Source organism: Pantherophis guttatus, chromosome 3 (genome assembly GCF_059756535.1).
Source record: "Pantherophis guttatus breed Tessera chromosome 3, ASM5975653v1, whole genome shotgun sequence".
NCBI lineage: Eukaryota > Metazoa > Chordata > Lepidosauria > Squamata > Colubridae > Pantherophis > Pantherophis guttatus.
The window spans coordinates 91,540,597-91,564,585 of NC_142065.1; the positions used below are offsets into that span (position 1 = coordinate 91,540,597).

Sequence of the window (23,989 nt, forward strand, 5' to 3'; positions counted from 1 at the left end):
TCGAGGTCTATCTGTATAGTTACCTATAACATTTATCGTTGATTTTAAGTACCTTTGCTTTTCCTTTTTTAGGTTGGAAGAGCAGGTCGGTTGGGTCACAATGGAACTGCAATTACATTTATTAATAATAACAGCAAGAGACTTTTCTGGGATGTGGTAAAGCGAGTTAAACCAACTGGCACCATTCTCCCACCTCAGTTATTAAATTCTCCATATTTACATGACCAAAAGCGGAAAGAACAATTGAGGAGCAAAGATCATCAGAGTAATCTTGTAACTGGGGATAATCTTATGGACATTATTAGAAAACATGATAAAAGTACGTCTCAAAAGTAACAGGCTATATTTAAAAATATAATTTGTTTATGTTAACTTGTTTTATATACAAAATTTTAATCCATTTCTATGGATGTGCTTCAATAAAAACATAAGTTTGTAGCCCCATTAATTCAAAATGAGAGAGTTATGCAAGATATTTTTTTTTCCATTTAAAACGATGTTTAATTTTGGTGAGAGCTGACAGTTTATACATCTCCATACTTATGAGGTATCAAGAGTGCTATTTTAGCAAGAGATTAATTTTGTTAACTGGAGATAATGATTTATCTTTGGTCATTTTATACAGTATTTCATTAAGGGCTTAGACCTCAGGTTAAATGGCAAAATACATATGTATTTTCAATGGCTGGGTTTAGTGCAATATATGTAGAGAAACGGAATCAGGAAATCTCATTCACCGTTACCAAATATTACAGAATTCCATATATTCATTTATTTATTAGCAAATAATCCTGCCAAATCTGAGGGTAAAGGTGGTATTTAAGCAGTCATGATCTAATTTAAGATGTGCCTGGTGAACTGAAATGCTTTGTGCAAAATAAGCAATTAGTTCTGAATTTATTTCTTGAAGTGGCTAGTTAGAGCTTGGAAAAGCAAAAAACTGTAGGAAGCATAGAGAGTAACTGAAGTATGGATTAAAATAAAGGCTCTGCTAGTGTTAAACTTATTTAAAATGTACATTTAAGTTCAAATTCAAAAGATGTTGAGACAAGAAACTGGTCAAATACTTCTGAAAGATATTATTTATTCAGTTGTATCTGTTAGGTAGGATTAAGGGGCAGGCCCATTATAGTACAGGGGAGATTAATCTTTTTTTCTTACAAGTAATTATTTCCAGTCCCAGTTCAGACTGATAGTTAATTGGGCAAATAAATTCAATTTACATGTTTCAGATTTCTTGCCTGGACAGGAAGGGCCTCCGAAATTGAAAAGGGGCAGAAAGATCGTGATTCTGAGCCAGCTATTCTTTTTCTCCCATTAGAGTCTGGATTAGTTACCTATTCAATTTAGTAATGAGAAATCTCTAGAATGAGTAATTGTACCCATTGAGTTTCTTGTTTTGACATTAAAACATGCAAAGATTATTGGCTACCTGACTGAACAGTAATACAAGTGTACAGAAGAACTGCAGCAGCATACATATTTAACACACAAGTAGTGTGAGCTTCAATTTTAGGCATCGTTAATGGAGGCATATCAGCAACAGATTTCTAGTTTACCAAATCTTTGCAAGACAACATCTAGCCAATAATGAGTGTTGAGCTAGATCAGACTTTCCCAGTCTGGATATTTTCAAGATAGGTGGACGTTAATTTCTCAGATTTTTGGCAGTATTCATGTTGGCTGGGAATTCTTTTGATTACATCTGCACATTGTTTATTTATTACAAATAATTATATACTTGCATGGGCCTATGGAGGACATAGAGTTGAGTTGGGGAAAGCTGGATGAGACTGACCCAACAGTTCACCTCAGTATAAAACAGCTTAAAATGAATATTGATGATTACAGTGGAGGTAGAGTGCTTTTAAAAAGAAAAAAAGGAGTACAAATCTTGAACTTGAGATACACTGACTGAATTGTGCAATCAAATTGGTGTCAACTCTTACCAAACACATAGATAGACTACTTCCAGCATGTCCTTCAGGTCTTCCAATGGTGCTGTAATTAAATCCATTTTGTTGCTATTCATCCATTTAATTGCTTATTTGTACCCTATGACTATCATTAAGTATTGTACCTTATGATTCTTGACGAATGTATCTTTTCTTTTTATGTACACTGAGAGCATATGCACCAAAGACAAATTCCTTGTGTGTCCAATCACACTTGGCCAAGAAAGAATTCTGTTCTATTCTATTCTATTCTATTCTATTCTATTCTATTCTATTCTATTCTATTCTATTCTATTCTATTCTATTCTATTCTATTCTATTCTATTCTATTCTATTCTATTCTATTCTATTCTTTCTAATTCTATTCTTCTCTTTCATTTCATCTTTTCAAGCGTTATAGACTTCTCAAGTGATATCTACCTACCTACCTACCAACCATCAAACAAACTGTCTATAAAACCCATGTTATAAAGCTGTATGAGTTTTTAATTGTCACATTTTTTAATTTGTAGAAGAAAAATGGCATTCTATTTTGCTTTACTTTTTAATGAAATTCAAATAAAGAGTTAATATTTTTATTCTACCATGATCTAACCCTTTATTTAGATTTTGTTTAATAAATTTGTATTGTCCTAGTTTTATAAAATTAAGTGTCTTAATGTGAAAAAAGGAAACTGAAAAATTTGAAAAAATATATGCTAATTTAGACCATAACTGACTCTTGCTAGCCACTCTCAAGGCTCTACTTTCATCTAATTAAAAGATGGCTTTAGAGACACTTAGGGATTTGAAAGGCTGCTCTTATATTTATTTATTGGTTTGTTTGTTTAGCATTTAGCATGAAAGACATGGATAGCAGTAAAGCTGTATAGAAAGAACATAATAGTGTGATACACATAATATGCAGATGTATGGTCAATTTTGTAAGGTATGAGAAATTCAATAAGTTATATGTTAAATTACAAATTCCATTTTAAAACCTGGTGAATTCTGATATCCCATACTTATCAATTGGGAGGTTTAAATCCAGGAACCCACCCCCTTCCAATATCTGCACAGCAGTTGTGCAATAACTGCAGAAACTGGCAGAAAGGAAACTGGATTAGTGAACCTCCAGGCTCCAGAAAGAATATAACTGACCCTATCCAAAAATTAGCAGATTTTGATGCTACCCGCCAGTGCTGGAGAACCAGTGCTGGATTCACAATTTATCTGCCAAGACTCTCTCTTTAACTGGGGCAGAGTATCTTCCCCTCAATGTGAATGAATGCAGTGCTCCCTGGCAGATACTGATCATATTCTACCTAGCTGCCATCTGAGAGCTTATATAGGACGACGACAAGTAGACTTCCTCCAATTACCGTAACAAATATTGTGCTTAATTGGATAAATGTCCTAGATATTAACATACAATACTTATTTTCTCTTTATGAACCAACACATTTTAAAATGCTTTTAATTTTAATTTTCTAATAACTGAGTTACAGCTCATTTCTTTGCAACGCCATGCAAGGACCATCAGTGCTTTTTAAAGACTGTTTGGCATTCTTTAAAGTGTTGCATCATCTGCATAGGTAGAATAGACATCTGTCTTTCAAGCAAGTTTGGAGGAGAGAAAGATCATGTTAGAAAAAAAGAATGGAAAGGGTTAGTTGAAAATTGTTGAAAATTGGACATTAGATAGGAGTGCCTGAATGGTGACACCATCCTGTTACCTAATTATTAGCCTCTGATATACAATCACAAGGCCAATTGAAGCCAATTATAGCTGGACTTAGGTATCAACTTGTATAACTTAACAAATATATCAGGAAATGAAATTTAAACGCATACACACATACCAATTTAAGGTATAATACATTTTATGTTATCTTCCAAGGGACTCTTAAAGATATCAAATAATTTATTGTTATTAATTCTGTACACACACACACCCCTATTCATATGGAGATTTAAAGAAATTAATATTTTTCTCTTCGACCATATGCTAGTTTTCTACATTTCCAAACATCTGAAATAAAGTTTGGGATGTCCATTTCGCAGTTGCAGCTTTCTCTTATGTACATAGAAAAGAGTGATTTTTATTACTGAGATTTCGGGCACAAGCAGCAATTTTATTTAGTTTTACCGTTGAAAGTTAAAAGAATAGAAAAGCCACCCTGAAGCAGTTCCTGTAATTTTTCAGCCGGCTCCCTTTAGGGATCTTCCCATTAAAATGGGGAAGAGAGAAAAGCATTCAAGTACCAGGCTCAGGTACTCGACTCATTTAGCATTTAGTCTCGGTTGTCAGCAACGGGAAATGTTCACTTCAGAACCAGAGGTGTCGCTATAGCGCCCGAGCAGTGATTCTTTGACTACGTCAGGTCTTCTCCGCTTTCGGAGCCGCGTGTGATGTCATGCAACCTCTCCACCAATAGCAAGCATCGCGGCGCATTCGAAAAAGAGAGTCGGAGGTGCAGCTGAAATGGTAGTCTGTTGGTTTAATGTCGAAGGGCAGGTAAGCAGTAACGCGCGAAAAAAATCACTTCTGGACGTGCCTTCCCCTTCTTTACTCGAGGGATTGTTTATTGACTTGCTAGATTTCTATAGCCCGCCGCTTCTTTAATTGGGTCTGTTTTGAAGCACGCTTTTTTTTTTTTTTTTTGGCATGCGAGAAATACTTTAAAGAGAAAACGAAGCCCCGTTATTGTTTCTTCTAATGCCGGGTTTAGGAACTGGAGAGTTCCCAAATATCTCAATGCAATTTTAGTGCAAATGCCATCGTCCGTACTCCCTACAGATGGTGGGAGTTGTAGGCTAACAACATCCGGAGATTCAGAAGTGCCTATCCTTGTTCCAGTTCAGAGTTTTTCAAAGTTGGCAACTAAGATGTGTGGACTTCAACTCCCAGAATTCCCCAGTCCACATGCTAGCTAGGGAATTCTGGGAATTGAAGTTCACCCATCTTAAAGTTGCTAAGTTTGAAAAACATTTTTTTTAGTCCCTTCAGGAAGGATTTCTTTAATTTGAAAACTCTGTCAGGTGTTTTTTTTTTTCTTAGTGAATTTTAAGGAATTATAATTTGATACCAACTTTATGATCGTGGATCAAGCATTCAGGCCTTTTCAAAAACAATATCAATAACAGATTGATTGAGATCAAAAGATGGGGTTTGTACAACTTTCATAATTGTACAGTAGTTTTATAAGCCTGATTTGCAGAAACTCCCCTTTCCATGCAATCCATCAATGTATCATTTGCTGCTATATTGTAATGAATTCACTATTCTGAAGTACTGTGTTTTAAGAGGTAAAAATGATTTTCACGTTTCTTCATTTTTAAAGAAAAGCAGATTGAAAGTTTGATTTTTATATCCCATTTACATCTCAGTCTGCTGTATACTTTTTCAGTAGAAACACTCATTTTGTGGAGTATCCTTTCTCTGGAAGAAGAGAGATTCCTGTCTTTGATACATTTTGTAAGTGGGTTCCAAATCTTATTCCACTGTGAATTTGGACATTAGCTTACAGTAGTTTAATTTTATCCTTGATTTTTGAGAAAAAAGATATTATAGGTAGTCCTTCACTTATACCGCCATTCATTTAGTAATTGAAGTTATAGCAATAATGAAAAAAGTGACTTTTAACCATAGAAATTTCCCCATGGCCATGTGATCAAAATTTGAGTGCTTGGGTAACTGGTGTCCTGGGGTCATGTGATTACCATTTGCAACTGTCCCAGCCATCTTCAAACAAGCAAAGTCAATGTGGGAAGTTGGATTGCTTAATGACCACATGATTCAATTAACAACCATAGCAAAAAAAAAAAAGTTGTAAAATTGAGTGTAACTCAGTTAACCACTTAACACCTGCTTTGCTTAGTAACAGAAATTCTGGGTTCAGTTATGCTCATAAATTGCAATATGTTAATTGCATATGCTTTATAATTTTCTTTGCTTTAGCTTTGTTGTACCCTATTTGAATATGTTAGGAATAAGGAAGATTATAAATATTGTAAAATAGATGATAAATATGATTTAGTCAGAAACAAATGCCACCAGTAATAAGCCCTTTCTAGCAGTGCAGTCTTATTTGAAATTTAAGAGGTATTTATAAGCTAGAATTATTAGTTATTTGATTGCTACCACCTACAATCCTCACACTTTATTTTTGATTTTTTTTCACCTGAAAATAACAATGTTTTTTTCTTTTTTTACAGATGCCATCATGACATCTTTTGTTTACATTATAAAGAAAGTGAGATTAGATGCCAATTCTTTTTTTCAGGCAGACCTTATATAGAGATAATTACAGTTCTACAGTTGGAGTTAGTAGTATTTAGTCTTAATGTCTATTGTTTCTATTCCTAAGAAAAGCCACGTTAGTGAGCTTGATGGATCTTCACAAAAACAACCCTCAGGAAATGTCTCTTCAACATCTGGATTTGGACAACAATTAAAACCACATGTATTAGAATATGAGAGAACCAGTTCACTTTTACATCCTTTGAGTAAGACTAAAGAAATAAATAGAACCTATGTGGTTTCTGCCTGTAACAAATTGTCCAGTGCTTTACCTGCATATACATCAGAAATCAAGATGACCCTCCAAAGAGGAAGAGCAATGAGGAAAGGAGAATCCAATATAGATAAAATCCATGGCAGTGATAGTACACTAGTGGAAGAAAGATTAACCCTCCAGCCCCGAATTGTAACTAGATCAACTGAGAAATCTAGGACAAATAATATTTATGAACCTAAAACAGAAAATGCTGGATACTTGCCACTGAAAGGTAATAATGCTCCATTTTCATCCAAAGGCAATAACAGTGATATTTTACTTATTAAGGCTACTGGGAAGACAAATTATAGTAATGTTACTGGGAATGTCACACCCATAAAACCCAGGACGCCTGCTACTTCTAAAAATCAAAATGAGATTTCTCGATTGTTACTCTTAACCACAACTACTCCTAATGGTAAGATATCAGCATTAAAAACATCTGGAAAGTTCAGTAAATCAAATGATATGGAAAACCGGCAGAATAATGTTACTAAAAATGAATATTTGGAAAGGCAGAAGACACCAAGGAAAAATACAGCAGAAGTATTTAAATCGACTGTTCAGTATGCCAAGACTCCTGCCACTTCTGCCTTAAAAAGTAGGATGGCTTGCTTTCAAGTCTCACAAAAGGAAAGCTGTGGTGCATTCACTCCAAGCAAAATGGGAAAGATCCAAGAAAATACCACATATGCTCAACCAGCTGCTTCAGTTAAAGAAGACAGCATGAAGCAGAACGTGCCCTTTAAAGACAATCCTTTGAAAATAGAAAATAGTAAAGTGACTGTGGCTGTGAGAGTACGGCCCTTTAGTTTCAGGTAAGTCTTTGCACAGATCGTTGTAGTTGTACCCAGGCATTATCTTCTTTCAAGATGATGATAATCATGGACACCCTTGAAGTGATGTACAAGAGCTATCCAATTTTATTCTTCTTGTCTCTTTCCCTAGTCCAGGGTTTCTCAAATTCAGCAACTTTTTAAGGTCTGTGGACTCCAACTCTCAGATTTCCCCATCCAGCATGTTGGCTAAAGAATTCTGGGAACTGAAATTATATAAATTAAAGTGTTTGGGATTGACAAACATTGTTTTAGTCTACTAGCAAAATTAATCTCCAGCTTTTTGCAATGCTTTATAATGGCTTCCATATTTCTTTTTTTAAGTCTGCGTAGTTTTGGGTAGGTTGGAGACACATTTGGTCCCAAACCAACCAGCACCATAACTCCATTTCTAGTAGGTATTATTTTGAACCTCAGGAGTTTAGGTGCCTTCCCTAACAATATAGAACTAGTGATTCAAGTCCAGTTCCAGCAGAATAATACACTGCAGATTTGGCAGCAGAAAAACCATGCTTTCTTTGCCTTCCCCTGCAGGTTTATTTTGAACAAAATAAATACTAAACCTACTGAAATGTCCTAGTGAATTCACATTTATTTTATATTGTTGTATGATGCTAAATATTAAATATGCTTTCACTCAATATTTAAATGTATTCTTTTGTGTAGTGGACATATAGTTGCATTGCATCAAGTTCTATTTATTTTGGTTTTATTGCATATATTTGATCTTGATTCTATTTTATTTATTTGCTTGTTTGTGAGATTATATTTCACATTTCATTCAGTAGCTCAAGGTGACGTACATTATGTTTTTCCCTATATTTCCTTGCAACAACCCTATGAGCTGACAGAGACTGATTGCTCAAAGTTACCAAGTGATCCTCATTGACTGAAGCTGAATTAAAACATGGAACTTTCCAGTACAGAAAGTCCTCGGCTTACGACCACAATTGAGTTGTAGAATACTGCAACCATTGTAAATATGAGTCAGTTGCCAAGCATCTGAATTTTGATCACATGACCATGAGGATGCTGCAATGGTCGTAAGTGTGAAAAATGGTCATAAGTCACTTTTTTCAGTGCCGTTGTAATGTTGAACGGTCACTAAATGAATTGCAAGTCGAGGACTACCTGTACCAGGTGTAAGTACTACATCATGATGGTCCTGAAATAATTTCATCCAAGACCATTTCATATCTGAATTATAAGGTTCTGATGGTGTAAAATCTTAAGATATCAGTACAATTTATTAGTCTGTTATTCTGGTTTAGATAAAGAAAAACACATAAAGAAAAATTATACTAATGTGAAAACTACTATAAAATGATATTCCTGATCATGATAGTTTTTATCTTTTCACAACTCATATCCCAAATGTGATCCCCTATACACTGTAGTTCCTAGAATATTAGCTAGATAAATATAAATTGTTAGTTTTCATACTATTATAGATCTAATATGTTGAGTGTTTACCTCATTGCAAATTACATTTTTTGTGTGTTTTTATTTAGAGACAGAAATGAAGAATCTGTCCAAGTGGTTTCAATGGAAGGGCAAGAGACTGTTGTTCATCATCCGTCTACAAAACAAATATACAGTTTCGCCTTTGACTTTTCATTCTGGTCTTTTGATAAGAGCCTTAACTATGCAAGCCAAGAAAAAATATACCAATCTTTGGCAATGCCTCTGCTAGAAACAGCCTTTGAAGGATACAATGCTTGCCTTTTTGCATATGGGCAGACTGGTTCTGGAAAATCTTATACGTAAGTTGAGTTGGAAGGGAAAATTTGAAAGGCAGATGAGGATCAGCAGCATTCAATATATGTTGCCTTTGACAGTGATCTTTAACTAATATTTTTTACTAAAATATGATTGCATCAGTTGAAATCAATGTAATCCATGAAACTAAGATAGAACCTCAGCTAGTCTTTGAGGGGCCATGAGTCTCTTGTTGTTTCTTTGCTACAACTGATTATTAACATGTTTAATCCTCTCTAGAATATAATTAAAATAGAAGGCAGCTACCCAGTGATAAAATTTCACACAAATCCTTCTGAGAATATGATAAAAATGCACATAGTGTTGTAAATTAGGGGTAGAATAATACGGCGGCAGAGAGACTTTAAAGCAGGAGTTTAACCAGAAATTCCTTGAAAACGTTACGAATGTACTACTAAATGGTCTCAGGCCACCATCTTTTGGGTTGGATGCACAAATTGTGCTAGGCCTTAGATTCTTTTAAGTGTGGTTTGCTGGATAAATAAGAGTTAGCTGAATTCATGTAACACATTAAGTCAAAAAGGAGAAAACATATTTTGATTCAATTTACTGTTGAACCACTTTTTGTCTTGGACATCTGTTAGCAATATAGAAGTAGTAATCTTGCTCTCCTTAAAAGGCATATTGTAAAGATGGTTGTAACAAGGTATGTGAGATCTTTTCAAAATGCCATACAAGTATTATTAACAGGAGTATTAATACAAGTTCATTGCATTAATAAGCAATACAATAAGTGCCAAGGGTGTGTAGGAGTTTAATCACATGTTTAGAAGCTATAAATAACTGCTCTTCTATATGATTCAGAATGAATGTTAAATTTCCAGCTGTAGTTAGAAAGTCATAGCTGAGCTGAGCATCCTCTGAAATCATTCTCCAAAACATAGGATCCCCCCCCTCCCAAACTATGAAGGAGAGAACAGCCAGCCTTTAAGGTTGGTACTTTTCAATAATTGGCAGTCTGATGTTGGCTAAAGTAGAAATGAGGCATTGGATGTACGGAGAAGTTGGGTGGACCTCCTTTTCTAAATAAATATATAAGGACAAAAACCTATTCTCTTTTGTTTCTATCTTGCCAGCAGTAGCTTAGCAGCACATTTGCTTGTTTTCAGGATACTCTAATTTTGGAGTATCCAAGAAGGAAGGCAAAATTTCGTTGCCTTATTATATATGTTATCAGATATATTTACTATTATATCATTTGAAGATAAAATCTGCAAGAAGTTCCTACCTTTGTTTAACCAGAAAGAGAGAGAGAGAGAGATCATTTATTAGTTTAATGAGAATTAAACTTATTTTTTTTTAATGCTAGAAGATTTTTCAGTATTTCTGATTCTATAGAACAATTCAGATTTCTTTAAGTTGTTTTTTTTTTAAGCCTTGACCTCTTTTGTATGGAGAATGATTTGAAGAAATTCAAAGGTGGTCTGCTGAATTAAATATATTTAAATTGTCATTACAGCATGATGGGTTTTGATGATGATGAACGAGGAATAATACCGAGATTCTGTCAAAATCTTTTCTATCAAATAGCAGAAAAAGAAACAGAACAGGTACTGCAATGCTTACATCCTCATCAGTTTGGAATTGAAATATTTTTTTTAGCCTGTAATAATTAAGTGTGCATTTCATCATTAGTTTCTGGAATTCAGATGCAATTAAAATAAAATTTCTTCATAATAGTGCTTCAGCTGTGATGAGTCTTCCTTAGCTGAGGTAGATAGAAGCTAACATTTATAAAAGTGCATATAAAGAACAATGGGATGCGGGTAAACTTTATGCCATCTAAAGTCTCTTATGAAAAGTAAAACTTAACTTCAGATGCATGCTAGGATTTTTAAGTTTTTAGTTTGTAGACTTGATACATGTTATCAAAAGTATTATTTATTTATTTATTAGTCACATTTTTATGCGACTAGTATGTAGTCAAATAGCATCAGAAACCAATTCTATTCCTTCAGGTGAAAGTTTTTACATACTGCGCTTTTATTTCATCCAAGACGCATATATTAAAACAGTTTCGCAAGCATTATAAAGTTGGATCACCAACCTCACAGTTTGGCTAGTATTACAGAAGAATGTGTCTTTTGTAAAAAGTGAACAAAACATGCTTACAACTGTATCATTGTAAGCCAGGGGTGTCAAACTCAAGGCCCGTGGGCCAGATCCAGCCCAAGGGGTGCTTAGATCTGGCCCGTGGGGCTGCCCTGGAAACAGTGAAGGACCGGCCTGTGGTGCCTCTGCCAGCGAAAATGGAGCTCGGGAGGGCCTCCTGCAGCCCGCTGCCAGTGAAAACATCCACCCTCCACCCACCCGCTCCCCAACCCTGATGCTGCCTCAATGAAATCGAGTTTGACATCCCTGTTTTAAACCATTACTGACTGGGGTAGAAAGAAACTTCTGAGATAATGATCCTTGATTATTGTTTATCCTAGAAATTGTTAGGGTCTACATTTATACATTTAGCCATTCATCCTAATTAAGATATTAGCATCTTATTTTGGAAAAGGGTTTTAGGCTGTGAGATTGATGTCTTAAGCAACTGTAAGCTCTTCTGTCCTCCAATGGAGCAATAAGGCACAAATGTTTGGTTTCATCCTCTCTGTGGAGATTCTCTGAGTCATAAAAATTCCTTGGATCACACTTTTGCAGCTTCCACTATCATATAGCCAGCTTTATTTTCCCAAAGTTCTTGACCAGCAATCAAACTTTTCTTCTTACTATTAGACTACTTATCATCTTGAAATCAGCTACTTTGAAGTCTATAATGAAAAAATTCATGATTTGCTTATCTTCAGAGCTGAAAATGGAGAGAAGAAACAACCTGTAAGTTAAAATGTTAATTTTAAGTAATTAGTCGTGGGTTATTTTATTTTTCTATCTGTTATTTTGTTCTATTATTCTGTTTTAACTGTTACTTTTAAAGCTTAATTTGCATGCTGTTTTGCCTGATGCAATTCTTACAGTGAAGTATATTAATATTTTTTGTAGTTTATAAATAAAATGTAAAGTGAAACAACTTTTTTGAGAATTTTCACATTTTTATTGTGTTTTACTGAGATCTTAATGTTGTACTCTGCCTGTATGTGAATTGGGTGGCCACATAAAATTGTTTGGTAAATAACTAAAAATAATTAATTCTTTTAAAACATTCACATTTCTAATCAGCATTTTTTTTTTAATTAAAAGCTTCGTGTAAGAGAACATCCAGTCTTTGGGCCATATGTGGAAGACCTGACAGCGTAAGGGATTATCCAATGATGCCTTTTCTCTGATAGAATGGTATCTGCCAGGAGAAATTATTTCTTCCTGTTTTCTCCAAATCTGCTCTTGAATTGGTTTGGGGAATATGCACAGTTATAAGGAGGGGACTTAGAATTGATAGGAAGCTTGATTGTGCAAAGAAGAAGTATCTTTAGATATTCTTGGATTAGCCCATACATTTTACTTTCTGAATTTTTCTGTGAGTGCCTGGGTGCTGAACTGCAGTTTTATTTGATGATACAAAATATAACAAGAAGTTTACCCTTATTTCTTAGCTGTTGTAAATAATGAAATTCAGTCCTCAACTAATCAAATTTCCTGTGGATATTCTCTCTCTCATTAACTTCCTTCTGTTCTCCAGACTTCATTTTATTTTACCCACTGACCTTTGGGGTCCTGTTTCCAAATTGATATCTACTATTTAGACTTCCAATAGAACAGCCATCCATCTTGATTCTCCTTAACTTGTCCCCTTGATCAGTTTTCCAGACCTCAATCTACCCATTGGGGATTCTCCTCCTTAGTCAATTATAAACTCTTGTGTAGTCCAACATTTTGCTTTGTTGTTCTACTTAGAAGATAGATTGCAAATATTTATTTTGTAATCCCATTTAATTGGTTCTTGTAGTCCAACTAGCAAGTAAAAAATAAATGTGTCTGTAAACTATGAGCAAGTATGCCAGAATGTGTTTATTGTTCTGTATCTATATCTGTATACTAATACTACATTATACTATTAGAACTAAGAAATATAATTTAAGCAGTTTGCTTCATATGTGTCAACATTCATTTTTCTGATTAGATAAAATTATCCCTTTTTTTTTTAGGAATGCTGTTAGTTCTTACTCTGATATCCAGGTAAAATTTTGTTACTTAAATATAAATTATGAATCTTTCAATAGAATGTATGAAGATATAACCATTAACTAGTAAAGAAAAGATTATAGAATAACGGAGAGAGAGTATGTTACATTATACTGACTTTTGTGTGGTATTAAAATATTTGAACTCATAATAAGTACTGGCATTTTAGCAGAAAGTTCCTTGCATTATCAGTATTTTTTAATTCATTTTCTTTACAAACTCAGCAAGAATTTGAGAAAGACTGTTTTTTATTTGCATACCGTATAATTTCAAGAGGAAACTCTCTTTAAAGAAGACATAACAGATGACAAACATAAAATACAAATTTTAGGGCTGCAGTTCAAAAACTATTTGGGCAAGCAACTCTGCTTGTTTCTCCTGTATATATAAAATAGCATATGGAAGCCTTTTTAAAAAAATCAATGCAACTATTTGCTTCCCTATTTACCCTCCAAGATGAGACCGTCCATTCTTTACCAAAAAGAATCTAGTAATTTGTTATTATTGTTATACTACTGATATGTAAATTTGGACCTGGGGAAGAGTGAGTAATAGAAGATTGAGGAAAGCTTCACTTTAATGTGTAGACCAATTGAAGGCTTGGGAAGACAGCAGAACTCAACTGAAGTGGGAAAGGCAATGAGAGATAGGCTTCACCTATTTCTCTAAGGGGCCAACAAGATGCTATTGCATTTATGCCAGATAGAGATGATTTAGGTACCTGTTTTTCCAAATGAATATTTTTAAATTTTGAATGTGTTATTAAATTAAAAGATAGTAATCTATGATAGCTAAGTTCTATATGTATGTTATATCTGTTTTATTCACATTAGCTGTTCTCATGCTTATTTTGAAGTAATAATGGGATACAAAGTGCTTTTAAAACATTTGCACCTCCTCTCTTTTCATCAGAATTGGCTCCAGCTAGGAAATAAGCATAGAGCTACTGCTGCCACTGGCATGAATGACAAGAGTTCTCGATCTCACTCTGTTTTCACATTAGTGATGACACAAACCAAGGTATTATGAGCACTGTCTTAAAAGGTGGTGTATATGTTGTGTACATGTGCTGGTGGTGGCTTTATCATAAGATTTTTCAAACATTCAAAATGTTAATGAACTAACTTCCTTTTCTGAAGGAGATTTGCTTTTTAACATGGATATAGTATTATAACTGAAAATGCAAAGAATCTGCAAGCTCTAATAATAAAAGTCACGGAGTACAGTGCAAATAAATAAAATTAAATATAAAGAACATCAGTGACAGGTATAACAACCAACCTTAAAATTGACAACGGAGATATCAAAGTAGTGGACAGCTTCTTCCTTTTGGGATCAATCATCAACAGTAAAGGAACAAGCAGTCATGAAATACTTACAGACTAATACTTGGGGTACAGCCTTGAAGGCCTTGAAATAGATAGTATGACATGTCTGTAACTATAAAGATCAGAATAGTGCAAGGCATGATGTTCCGTATGGTCTTCTAGGGAGGCAGAAGTGGAGTTGAGAGAAGCAGGATGTGACAAATACTGATTATTTTGGTGTTGGAGAAGATTCCTGAGAATACTGTGGGCATTCAAAGAAACTAACTAAAATGCAATAAAACCTTTCAGAATGTAGTAAAACTTTATTGCTCTAATAATAATAACCAGTACCATCACAATAATAATCAAAATAATGATAGCAGAATATCATCGGCATTGACAAGTTCACCATCAGTCAATTGCAAAAGGTAGTTTTACTTCAAATTGCTTACATCCTCTGATGATATCTGTAACCCCATCAAACATCCACATCTGCCGATGCCTATGCCAGGTTTTTTGGAAGGATTCAATAGGTAGACAAAAATGCCAAGTATAGTCTGAACAACTGGCTGACAGTGACAAGTCATGATAGCAGGCATCCAAATACAGATAACTATTGTAACTCCCCCAAGGGTCTCTGGAAAACCTTCATTTTAAAAAGTTGTTCAAAGACCATCAGCAAGGGGCCATTCTAATTGCTAACAGCCTCTCTCATGAAAAAGCAGCATCTTCTGGCCTCAGCATCTCTCATTTCATGAAATAATGATGAGGTTGAAGGTACCTGGAGCAACTTTTACTCATGGTAGGTTGGTTCCTTCAAATTTCTCTCCTTCCTGCTTACTTGTCCACATCATACTTCACTCAGATGGATTCCTTAATATAAAGAGTGAATTTTCTAGGTGTGTAGGCAGGTGCAGTAAATAAATCATGGGAAACCTAATGAAGTTAGAATTTTATTTGGACTTCTCTGGATCTGCTTGAGTACCAGAACTGTTTGCAGGGGAGCAGCCAAGAGGTCCCAAATCATAATTATAACCATGAATAAAAGCTTTGCCACTCTGTATTCCCTCCAGGAATACAGATAGTTCTCAATTTACAATCGCAATTGAGCCTGGAATTATGAATATAAGTCATGTCATTTGTTAAGCGGGTCATTACATAACTGACCTTGTTTGATGACATTTTTTTGCAGTGGTCATCCAGTGAATCTTCATAGTCACTAAATGAATACACTATTAAGAAATGAGATGGTGGTTAAGCAAATCCATTGTCTGCAATGGGCATTTTTTTGGCCAGAAACAGTTGTTTCTGGCAAAAAACATTGTAAATCATGATCACATGACTATGGGACATTGCATATGGCTGTATATGCAGGCTGGTTGCTGAGTGCCCAAATTGTGATCATGTGACTGGGGGGGGGCAGCCATTGGAACTTTGAATCTTGATCAAAAGTACCTGTTTTAACAGGGTTCTCCAAAATTTCAAACAACAATTTATTGTTACAATCTGAGACCAGACCAGAGAACAAATAAAAGAACTCAGCGTATATACACTTACAAATTCTAGTATAAAATAATAAATAACAACTAAAATCTATAATAAAATCCAGTCTGTCAATTATACATGGTCTCACTATATGATAGTTGCCATCCCTAAACTGTGTGGTCCATTGTAGGTTCAATGCTAAAAGGGAAATGACTAAGCAGTGCAAAGGATTTTTGTTATACAATATCGCTATGGTGGAGAAGACACGTGTTTGCGATGAATCCTCAGTGCTGCTGTGCAGAATCTGGCCACCTGCGCTGTAGTTATGGACTGTTCATCCTTAAGCAGCCACTGAAGATAGGTAGTGTCGGAACAGCCAGGATACCTAGCAGTTATTGGCAGAATATGCTTTTTCCTAATCTCCGTATAAAAGGAACATCTAAGGATCATGTGACCCACAGTCTCCACCTATCCTGAGCCGCAGGGACAGAGTCTTTCCGTGAATGGTATCCTTTTATACTTGCCATACAGGACAGCCGATGGAAGTGCATGGCACCGTGCGAGTGCAAATGCTTTCTGGTGTTTTGCTGACTTCAACTGACTAAGATAGCTGGCAGGAGTAACAACACATCTAATGGCTTCTGGAGCCAGAAACAGCGGAGCTTTCCCTATGTCTGCCTGCCTCTCGATGTCCTTCATTCTTGATCAAAAGTACCTATTTTAACAGGGTTGTCCAAAATTTCAAACAGTCACTAAGCGACTAGTCATAAATTGTGTGAAAGCGCTCCCCATCATTGTCATGGACAGGAAATGATTTTGAGGGATGACAAAAATGGGCATGAAATATCCCTTCTCTAAGGAGCAGGACTCTCAAACCTTTCCTGATCAAAATTCTTTTGGCTACAAAGAAAGCTTGCCCTTTTGATGGATTATGGCAGAAAATGAAAACTGCTTCCTCTTGAATTTTCAGAATCCTCATTTGTCTTGAGTGTTGCCCTCTTTAACCTACAGCAGACTTGGTAAGCGTTCCTATTTAGTAGGTATCTACCAACAAAACCGATCTCTGATTTTAGCAGCAGATTTTTCTTTCTATACTTTCATTTTTAATTTGCTGGCAGCATTTATTGACTATGCGTGTTATTGCTATTAAAATTTTAAATTGGAGAGCCACACTGTACAAAGGAGGAGATCCTTCTTTTGTATTTGTTATAAATATGTAAATTGCTATGGGAAATTTATAGTGTGTTTAATCATAATGATTTATTTATTTGTTTTAGGCAGAGATTGTGGAAAAGAAAGAATACGAACATAGAATCATTAGTCGTGTCAATCTAGTAGACTTAGCAGGGAGTGAACGCTGCTCTACAGGTCAAACCAGTGGAGAAAGACTGAAGGTAAGATGCATACATAGTCAGTTTTCTAATGGAAGTTCTTGCCTTGTTTGTCTCATTCTCCATACCAAACAGATATGCTGCCGCAGATTTTAAATGTTAATGGATTTAATTGCAAAACAAATATGATCATTTATAAGAGTTTTTGATCACCTACAGCAGGGATGTCAAACTTGATTTTGTTGAGGGCCCCATCAGGGTTGTGTTTGATCTTTGGGTGTGTGTGTGTGTGTGTGGCCAAGGTGGGTGTGACGTCACTTGTATCGGGGGCGCCTGTGGTGGCCTGAGCGTTCTGCCAGCATAAATGGGCTCCTGAGCTCTGTTTCCGGCTGCAACAGCCTCCTACAACCCTCTGCCAGAGAAAACACATGGCCCTCCTGAGCTCCATTTTTGCTGGCAGAGGCACCATGGGCCGGTCCCTCGCTATTTCCAGGGTGACCCTGCGGGCCAGATCTAAGCACCCCGCAAGCTGGATCTGCCCCACGGACCTTGAGTTTGACACCCCTGACATACAGTAATTATTGACAGCTCCATACAACTTACAAGAATAAAACAAGCAGAAATCAGTCAGTTTATTGCAATCTTAGACCAGTACAAGAAGTTCATGAGTGATCTGTGAGCAGTTATAAATCTCTTAAAAAACAATAAATAAAGTGAGTCAAAATTAAAATGCATCTATAAAAGTTGACTAGAACCCGTCAGTCAGTTCCAAAAGGAGCAATCTATGTCTAGCTATAAATGAGTCAGTAACATGAACAAAATAAATGTCAATAATAAATTGTTAGTCTAAAACAATAGCATCAATTCCTCAAATTGTCTATGTTCGCAGTATGAACCAAGAATACCAAGTCTATTAACAACAAAACACATTTATTAATCAGCATCAATATACAAGTAGTCTTCAACATATGACTGGTTGCTCAGCGAACATTTGAAGTTATGAATGATCTCCCTAGGACAGGAGTCTGCAACCTTAAACACTCAAAGAGCCATTTGGACTCGTTTCCCATAGAAAACAAAACACCGGGAGCCACCAAACCTGGGTGGGCGTGGCCAACTCAACGTCACTCACTTCCACCAGTCACATGACACCCCCCCCGCCACGCCTACCCAGCCAGTCATTAGGGCAGAGAACTGGTTATTAAAAAACACTGGGAACAACATAACCCTTTTGACATCTCTCTCTCTCTCTCCCTCCCCACTCTTTCTCTGTATCTCTCTATGTCTCTCTCTCTCCCCCCTTCTCTCTGTATCTCTTTGTCTCTGCCCTGGCTATTTCTCCATCACCCGCTGTCGCCCTTACCTTCTCAGGCCAGGCGAGTAGTGACTGGGAGGGGAAGGCGAGGGGCGGGGCCAGCCAGTGGTGGGATCACCTGACAGGGAGCCACAGCAGAGGGCCCAAAGAGCTGCATGCGGCTCCGGAGCCGCAGGTTGCTGACACCTGCCCTAGGAGTACTTATGACCAGATTCTGAAGTTCTGACAACTGCCCCCATGTGGTCACATGACCGAATTTTGGGTGCTTGGCAACTTACCCACATGGTCGTTTGCAGCACCCAAACTCACGTAACCATGTTTTACAATGTTTTTGCAAAAAAACAGCATTTACTTCCGATTTTTATCAAATCTGGCTCATAACAAAAAATATGTTCGCTTAATAATTGCCACAAAAAAGGTCAGAAAATGTTACCCAGTCACATGGGTGACCCACTTTATGACCATCATAACTTGTGATGGTAATGGGTGGGCTCCATTATAGTCCTAAATTGAGGACTACCTGCATATATTAGTGTAAGAAAAAAAAACAATTGAAAATCAGCCAATTCCTGCAAGACCACATCTGTTGTTACTCTATCAGCCATGTTAGATATATACACCTTAGATTTATATACCACCGCATAGTGCTTTACAGCACTCTCTGGGCAGTTTACAATGTCAGCATATTTCCTCAACAATCTGGGTCCTCATTTTACCAACCTCAGATGGACGGAAGGCTGATTCAACCTTGAGCCGGTCAGGATCGAACTTCAGGCTGTAGGCAGAGTTTGCTTGCAATACTGCATTTAACCACTGCCACCAGAGCTCATCAACGTATCTTGACATCATTGTATTTATATTCCCCTCTGAATATGATTTGATTTGTCTGAATGTGTCTAGATGTAGTGCCCTTGATTTTTGAGGGTATCAGTTGCAAATTGAAAGTAGAAAACAGTTGTATTATATCCAGTGGTGGGATTCAACTGGCTTGCACCACTTCAGCCGAACCAGTTGTTAAATTGCTGGCTGGCCCTGCCCCTCCCCGGCCCTTCCAGAAGTCCCCACGTGCCCTGTTTTGGCTCCCAAGTAAGTGCAGGTAGGCCTACTAGGCCCAAAACGGGGTGTGGGGTGGTGCGGTGCAGCCTACCTGCTGCCCATTTTTGCACCCAGGAGGATGCAGGGAGGCCTACTAGGCCCAAAATGGGGTACGGGGGGCAGCTCCCCCCAGGACCTATTTTTGCTCTCAGGGGGAGTTCAGGAAGCTGAGTGCTGCCTGTCACACTCCCTGTCCACGCCCGCCATGGCTACGCCCACCCAGACGGTCATTAGGGCAGAGAACCGGTTGTTAAATTATTTGAATCCCAACACTGATTATATCGTAACTATTTGTCCATGGTATTCAGTGCCATGTGATGGGGTTGCAATTTGTAAAGCTCCCAACTGGCATTTGCAATGCTGATTGGGAATCCTGGGTATTCTAGTCCCACCAAAGCTGCTGGGCACCAGACTGGAGAAGGTGTTCTATTGCAGGGATGTCAAACTTGATTTCATTGAGAGCTGCATCAGGGTTGTGTTTGACCTTGGGGGACATGGGCATGGCGTGGCTGGGGTGGGAGTGGCCAGCTCAATGTCCGGCAGCTCGTAAGCAGCCCTCCTGGGCTCCATTTCGGCTGCGATGGCCTCCTGCAGCCCTCTGCTAGTGAAAACGGAGCGCTCCACCCTCTTGAGCTCCATTTTCACTGGCAGAGGCACCCTGGGGTGGTCCTTTGCTGTTTCCAGGGCAGTCCTGCAGGTCAGATCTAAACAACCTTCAGGCCATATGCGACTCGTGGGCCTTAAGTTTGACACTCCTGTTCTATAGTATTACAGTGCTGAAAATCTATTTCCATGGGAAATCAAAAATGTAAATGTTTCTTTTTAATCAATACAGGAAGGAGCAAGCATAAACAAATCTTTGTTAACTCTGGGGAAAGTTATTTCTGCACTATCTGAGCAAAATCAAAGCAGGAAGAAGTTATTTGTTCCATACCGTGACTCTGTTCTTACATGGTACGTACCTATTTTTAAGAACTGTAAGAAAAATTTTGGTTTTTGTTTGGCATTTGTCCTGAACTTTTTTGCTCAGTTATTACAAGAATAGGCAGTTATGACAGTAAATATTAGAACTACAGGTACCGTGTTTTCCCGAAAATAAGACCCTGTCTTATATTTTTTTGAACCCTGAAATAAGCGCTTGGTCTTATTGCCATGTGCTCAAAAGCCCGATTGGGCTTATTATCAGGGGGAATCAGGGTAGTTCTTAACTTACAACAGTTCATTTAGTGATCATTTGAAGTTTCTGAAAAAAGTGACCGTTTATATTATTACCGTTTTTCACACTTATGACAGTTGCAGCATCCCCATGGTCACATGATCAAAATGTAGATGTTTGGCAACTGATTCATCTTTATGACGGTTGAGGTGTCGCAGGATCACATACTCACTTTTTGCAAACTTCTGACAAAGTCAATGGGGGAGCCAGATTCAGTTAACAATTGTGACAAGAAAGGTTGTAAAATGGGGCAAAATTCACTTAAGAAGTGTCTCGCTTAGCAACAGAAATTATGGGGTCAATTGTGGTCGTAAATCGAGGACTACCTGAATATCTTTTCTAAGTCTCTGATTGCATTCTATTCATTTTAGCAAAATAGCTCTTCAATCTTTCTGATGGTGTATTTAAATTCTTTCATCTTTCCAGAAAGCAAAAAATATGATGCTACCAAGCTCATCATATTTTGAGGCCTATATTTTGTCAAAAGAGTGGAGTTTGGGTGCTTAATAACAATCTTATGCCTAACTACTTATCCTGAAGTTATAATCCTTTTCTTACTTACTTGGGACTTACGTGTCAGACAACACATGTAGGATTTCATTGTCCCTTTTAATATTTTAATAATTTTTCTCAATTTAAGGATTTAGTCTGAGGCAATGAATCTATGCTTGTAAGAGAGAATAAGATCAGACAAAAAAATCTTGCTTCAACAAGTTGTTTCAAAGGCTTTCATATCTTATGCAAATTGTACAACCTTAAATGAACCTAGCGTTCATTTAACATCTGAGATGAGCTTAAAACTCAAAAATAAAATGGATCAGTTAAAGACTGAAGCTAATATATATTTATAAGGATTTCTATATTAACATAACTTTCTAAGTTTTTCAGAAAGGATTGGAATACATAAAAGTACAGTTGGCATCTCATATGTATTTTATTTAATCTGCATTGATTATGTATACACCTGGATAAAAATGAATAATACCTTAATATTTGGTAGATGGAAGGCAATGCTTCAAGTCCTTCAGTACCAGAAGCTCATTTCAATAGCTTCTTCAGTAGCTTCAAAACCAAACTAGGTACTGCTTTTTAACTAGTGTCCCAGCCATCCTATTATTGAAAGCCTGTGATATGTTGAGTGTACTTTGATCAGCTCATGTGATGCTGTTTGTCAAATAAATCTACAATTTATTTGTAATCCTAATATGGCATCACAAACCTAATGAAACGTCTCTAACTATTTGCATTGCTTTTCCTTTACTGGTTCTTACAGTGCTAAAAGGAGAAATATACCAGAGAAATAAATAGAGGTAGTCTTCAACTTGCAATCAGTTGCTTAGTGCTTTGAAGTTATGACAGACCTCTGTGGGGGTTCTTATGGCCCAGTTCTGAAATTCTGACAGCTGCCCTCCCTACACACATGTGATTGCATGTTGGGTGCATTTATGGCCATTTATTTCCAGTTAATGGCAAAAATGTTCCACAGTGAATCATTGGTTCACTTGACAACTGCCACATTCACTCAACGAGTAGTGCTAGAGGCTCCTTGGTCATGTGGTTGACCTGTTTTACAACTATCATGATAAGGGGGGGAGGGCGAAAGCCCTACTAAGCAGGTATATACAAAAGTATGAAGGCTATTGCATTGTAAGCTGCCCTGAGTCTCTGGAAAAGGGCGGCATATAAATCGAACCAATAAATAAATAAATAAATAAATATTATCATAATAGGTATTATGTTCATAGGCCGAGGACTATCTGTAATGTTAAAAAGGCTTCTGGACACCTGTCCCTTTTGAAGTTTAAGTGGAGGAAAGGGTGCCCGAGAAAGATTCTGCAGTTCTCCTGATCCTAGCCAATGATCAAACTTTGAAGATCAAAGAAAGGCAGATGATATTGATTTGATTGGTGGAATGGTGCAAAGATTTGATCCCATGAGTGAAGAAATCTGTTGGCTTTGCCTTAATTGGATTGGATTTTAACTATTGTTATTGTCCCCCTTTAAAACTGCAGACAATACACACATTTGTGACTTTATTCTCTTTCAAACAAAGGCTGCTAAAGGAAAGTCTAGGTGGAAATTCAAAAACTTCCATGATTGCCACCATCAGCCCTGCTGCCAGCAATGTAGAAGAAACACTTAGTACTCTTCGATATGCTAAGCAAGCTTGCTTCATAATCAACACTGCCAAAGTGAATGAAGATATGAATATGAAATTAATTCAGGGTAAGAATGATAATTCTGCTTATTGTCTAAATCATTCGGTTTTTTTCCTGTGCCAAGATGTATGTGAATTTACTAGAGAATGTGTACTTTGCAGGAGCAATTTGAAATTGGTTTCACCGATTCATTAACCAAAGCTTAATTAACTAGTTAGTTGAACAAAAGTTAAAACTCGCTGAAGTTGCAAACTAGGTCTTGCTTGATGGCAAGACTACTTGAATGCATTGATAGTTCCTAAATTTAAGATTATAGTTTCCTCTTTAGAACCCAACCAAGTTTTATGTTTTAAAGTCTTAATCTGAATAATATCTGAATTTTATATTTTCTTAAAATGTCAGTTTTGCTTGATTGAATGTGTTGCATTTATATCCTAGGTTTCCTTGTGCAGCTCAAATTGGTATACACGCCGACCTCCCTCTATTTTATCTCCATAAAAATAATCATTTTAAATAAACTGGGTTGAGAGAACGTGATGGTCCAAAATCACCCAATTAATGATCAAATTGGACTAAACCCTTACCTCCCTTGTACTGTCTAGTCTCCTACACTGGCTATTCTAAACTAAATTAACGGATTTATTTTAGAAAACCACACTTAAGACTAACCACAGTTTGAGTTCAACATAATTTTGGGCTGCACATTGTTCAAGATAGAAACAGAGGATTTTAGGTTCCTCATATATTGTCTCATATCTGGAATGTGAAGTCCGAACACTTTATGCTGCATCTGAAGAAGGCTGGTAGGTGTCATGCTTTCAGGATAGAGACACAGTGAATGTGCAAGT

At 36.7% G+C, this 23,989-nt stretch overlaps 2 protein-coding genes across 12 annotated transcripts in view; both read left to right on the forward strand.

The window, feature by feature from the left end:
- The window catches only part of DDX59 (DEAD-box helicase 59), a 34,998-nt gene extending 32,460 nt beyond the window's left edge, over window positions 1-2,538 (forward strand). For all 6 annotated transcript variants that reach the window (XM_034437429.3, XM_087890034.1, XM_034437424.3 and 3 more), the window contains exon 8: window positions 73-2,538. In XM_034437429.3, coding sequence (XP_034293320.2) covers window positions 73-336 — 264 coding nt within the window. In that variant the 3' untranslated portion in view covers window positions 337-2,538. The remainder of the gene's footprint in view (window positions 1-72) is intronic.
- A 1,805-nt stretch (window positions 2,539-4,343) lies between these two features.
- Window positions 4,344-23,989, forward strand: part of KIF14 (kinesin family member 14) — a 94,272-nt gene continuing 74,626 nt past the window's right edge. For all 6 annotated transcript variants that reach the window (XM_087890038.1, XM_087890035.1, XM_087890036.1 and 3 more), the window contains exons 1-11: window positions 4,344-4,452; window positions 6,153-7,311; window positions 8,841-9,092; window positions 10,568-10,658; window positions 11,833-11,931; window positions 12,295-12,347; window positions 13,197-13,227; window positions 14,146-14,253; window positions 17,303-17,419; window positions 20,602-20,720; window positions 23,036-23,208. In XM_087890038.1, the coding sequence (XP_087746164.1) occupies window positions 6,281-7,311; window positions 8,841-9,092; window positions 10,568-10,658; window positions 11,833-11,931; window positions 12,295-12,347; window positions 13,197-13,227; window positions 14,146-14,253; window positions 17,303-17,419; window positions 20,602-20,720; window positions 23,036-23,208 (2,074 nt within the window). In that variant the 5' untranslated portion in view covers window positions 4,344-4,452; window positions 6,153-6,280. The remainder of the gene's footprint in view (window positions 4,453-6,152; window positions 7,312-8,840; window positions 9,093-10,567; window positions 10,659-11,832; window positions 11,932-12,294; window positions 12,348-13,196; window positions 13,228-14,145; window positions 14,254-17,302; window positions 17,420-20,601; window positions 20,721-23,035; window positions 23,209-23,989) is intronic.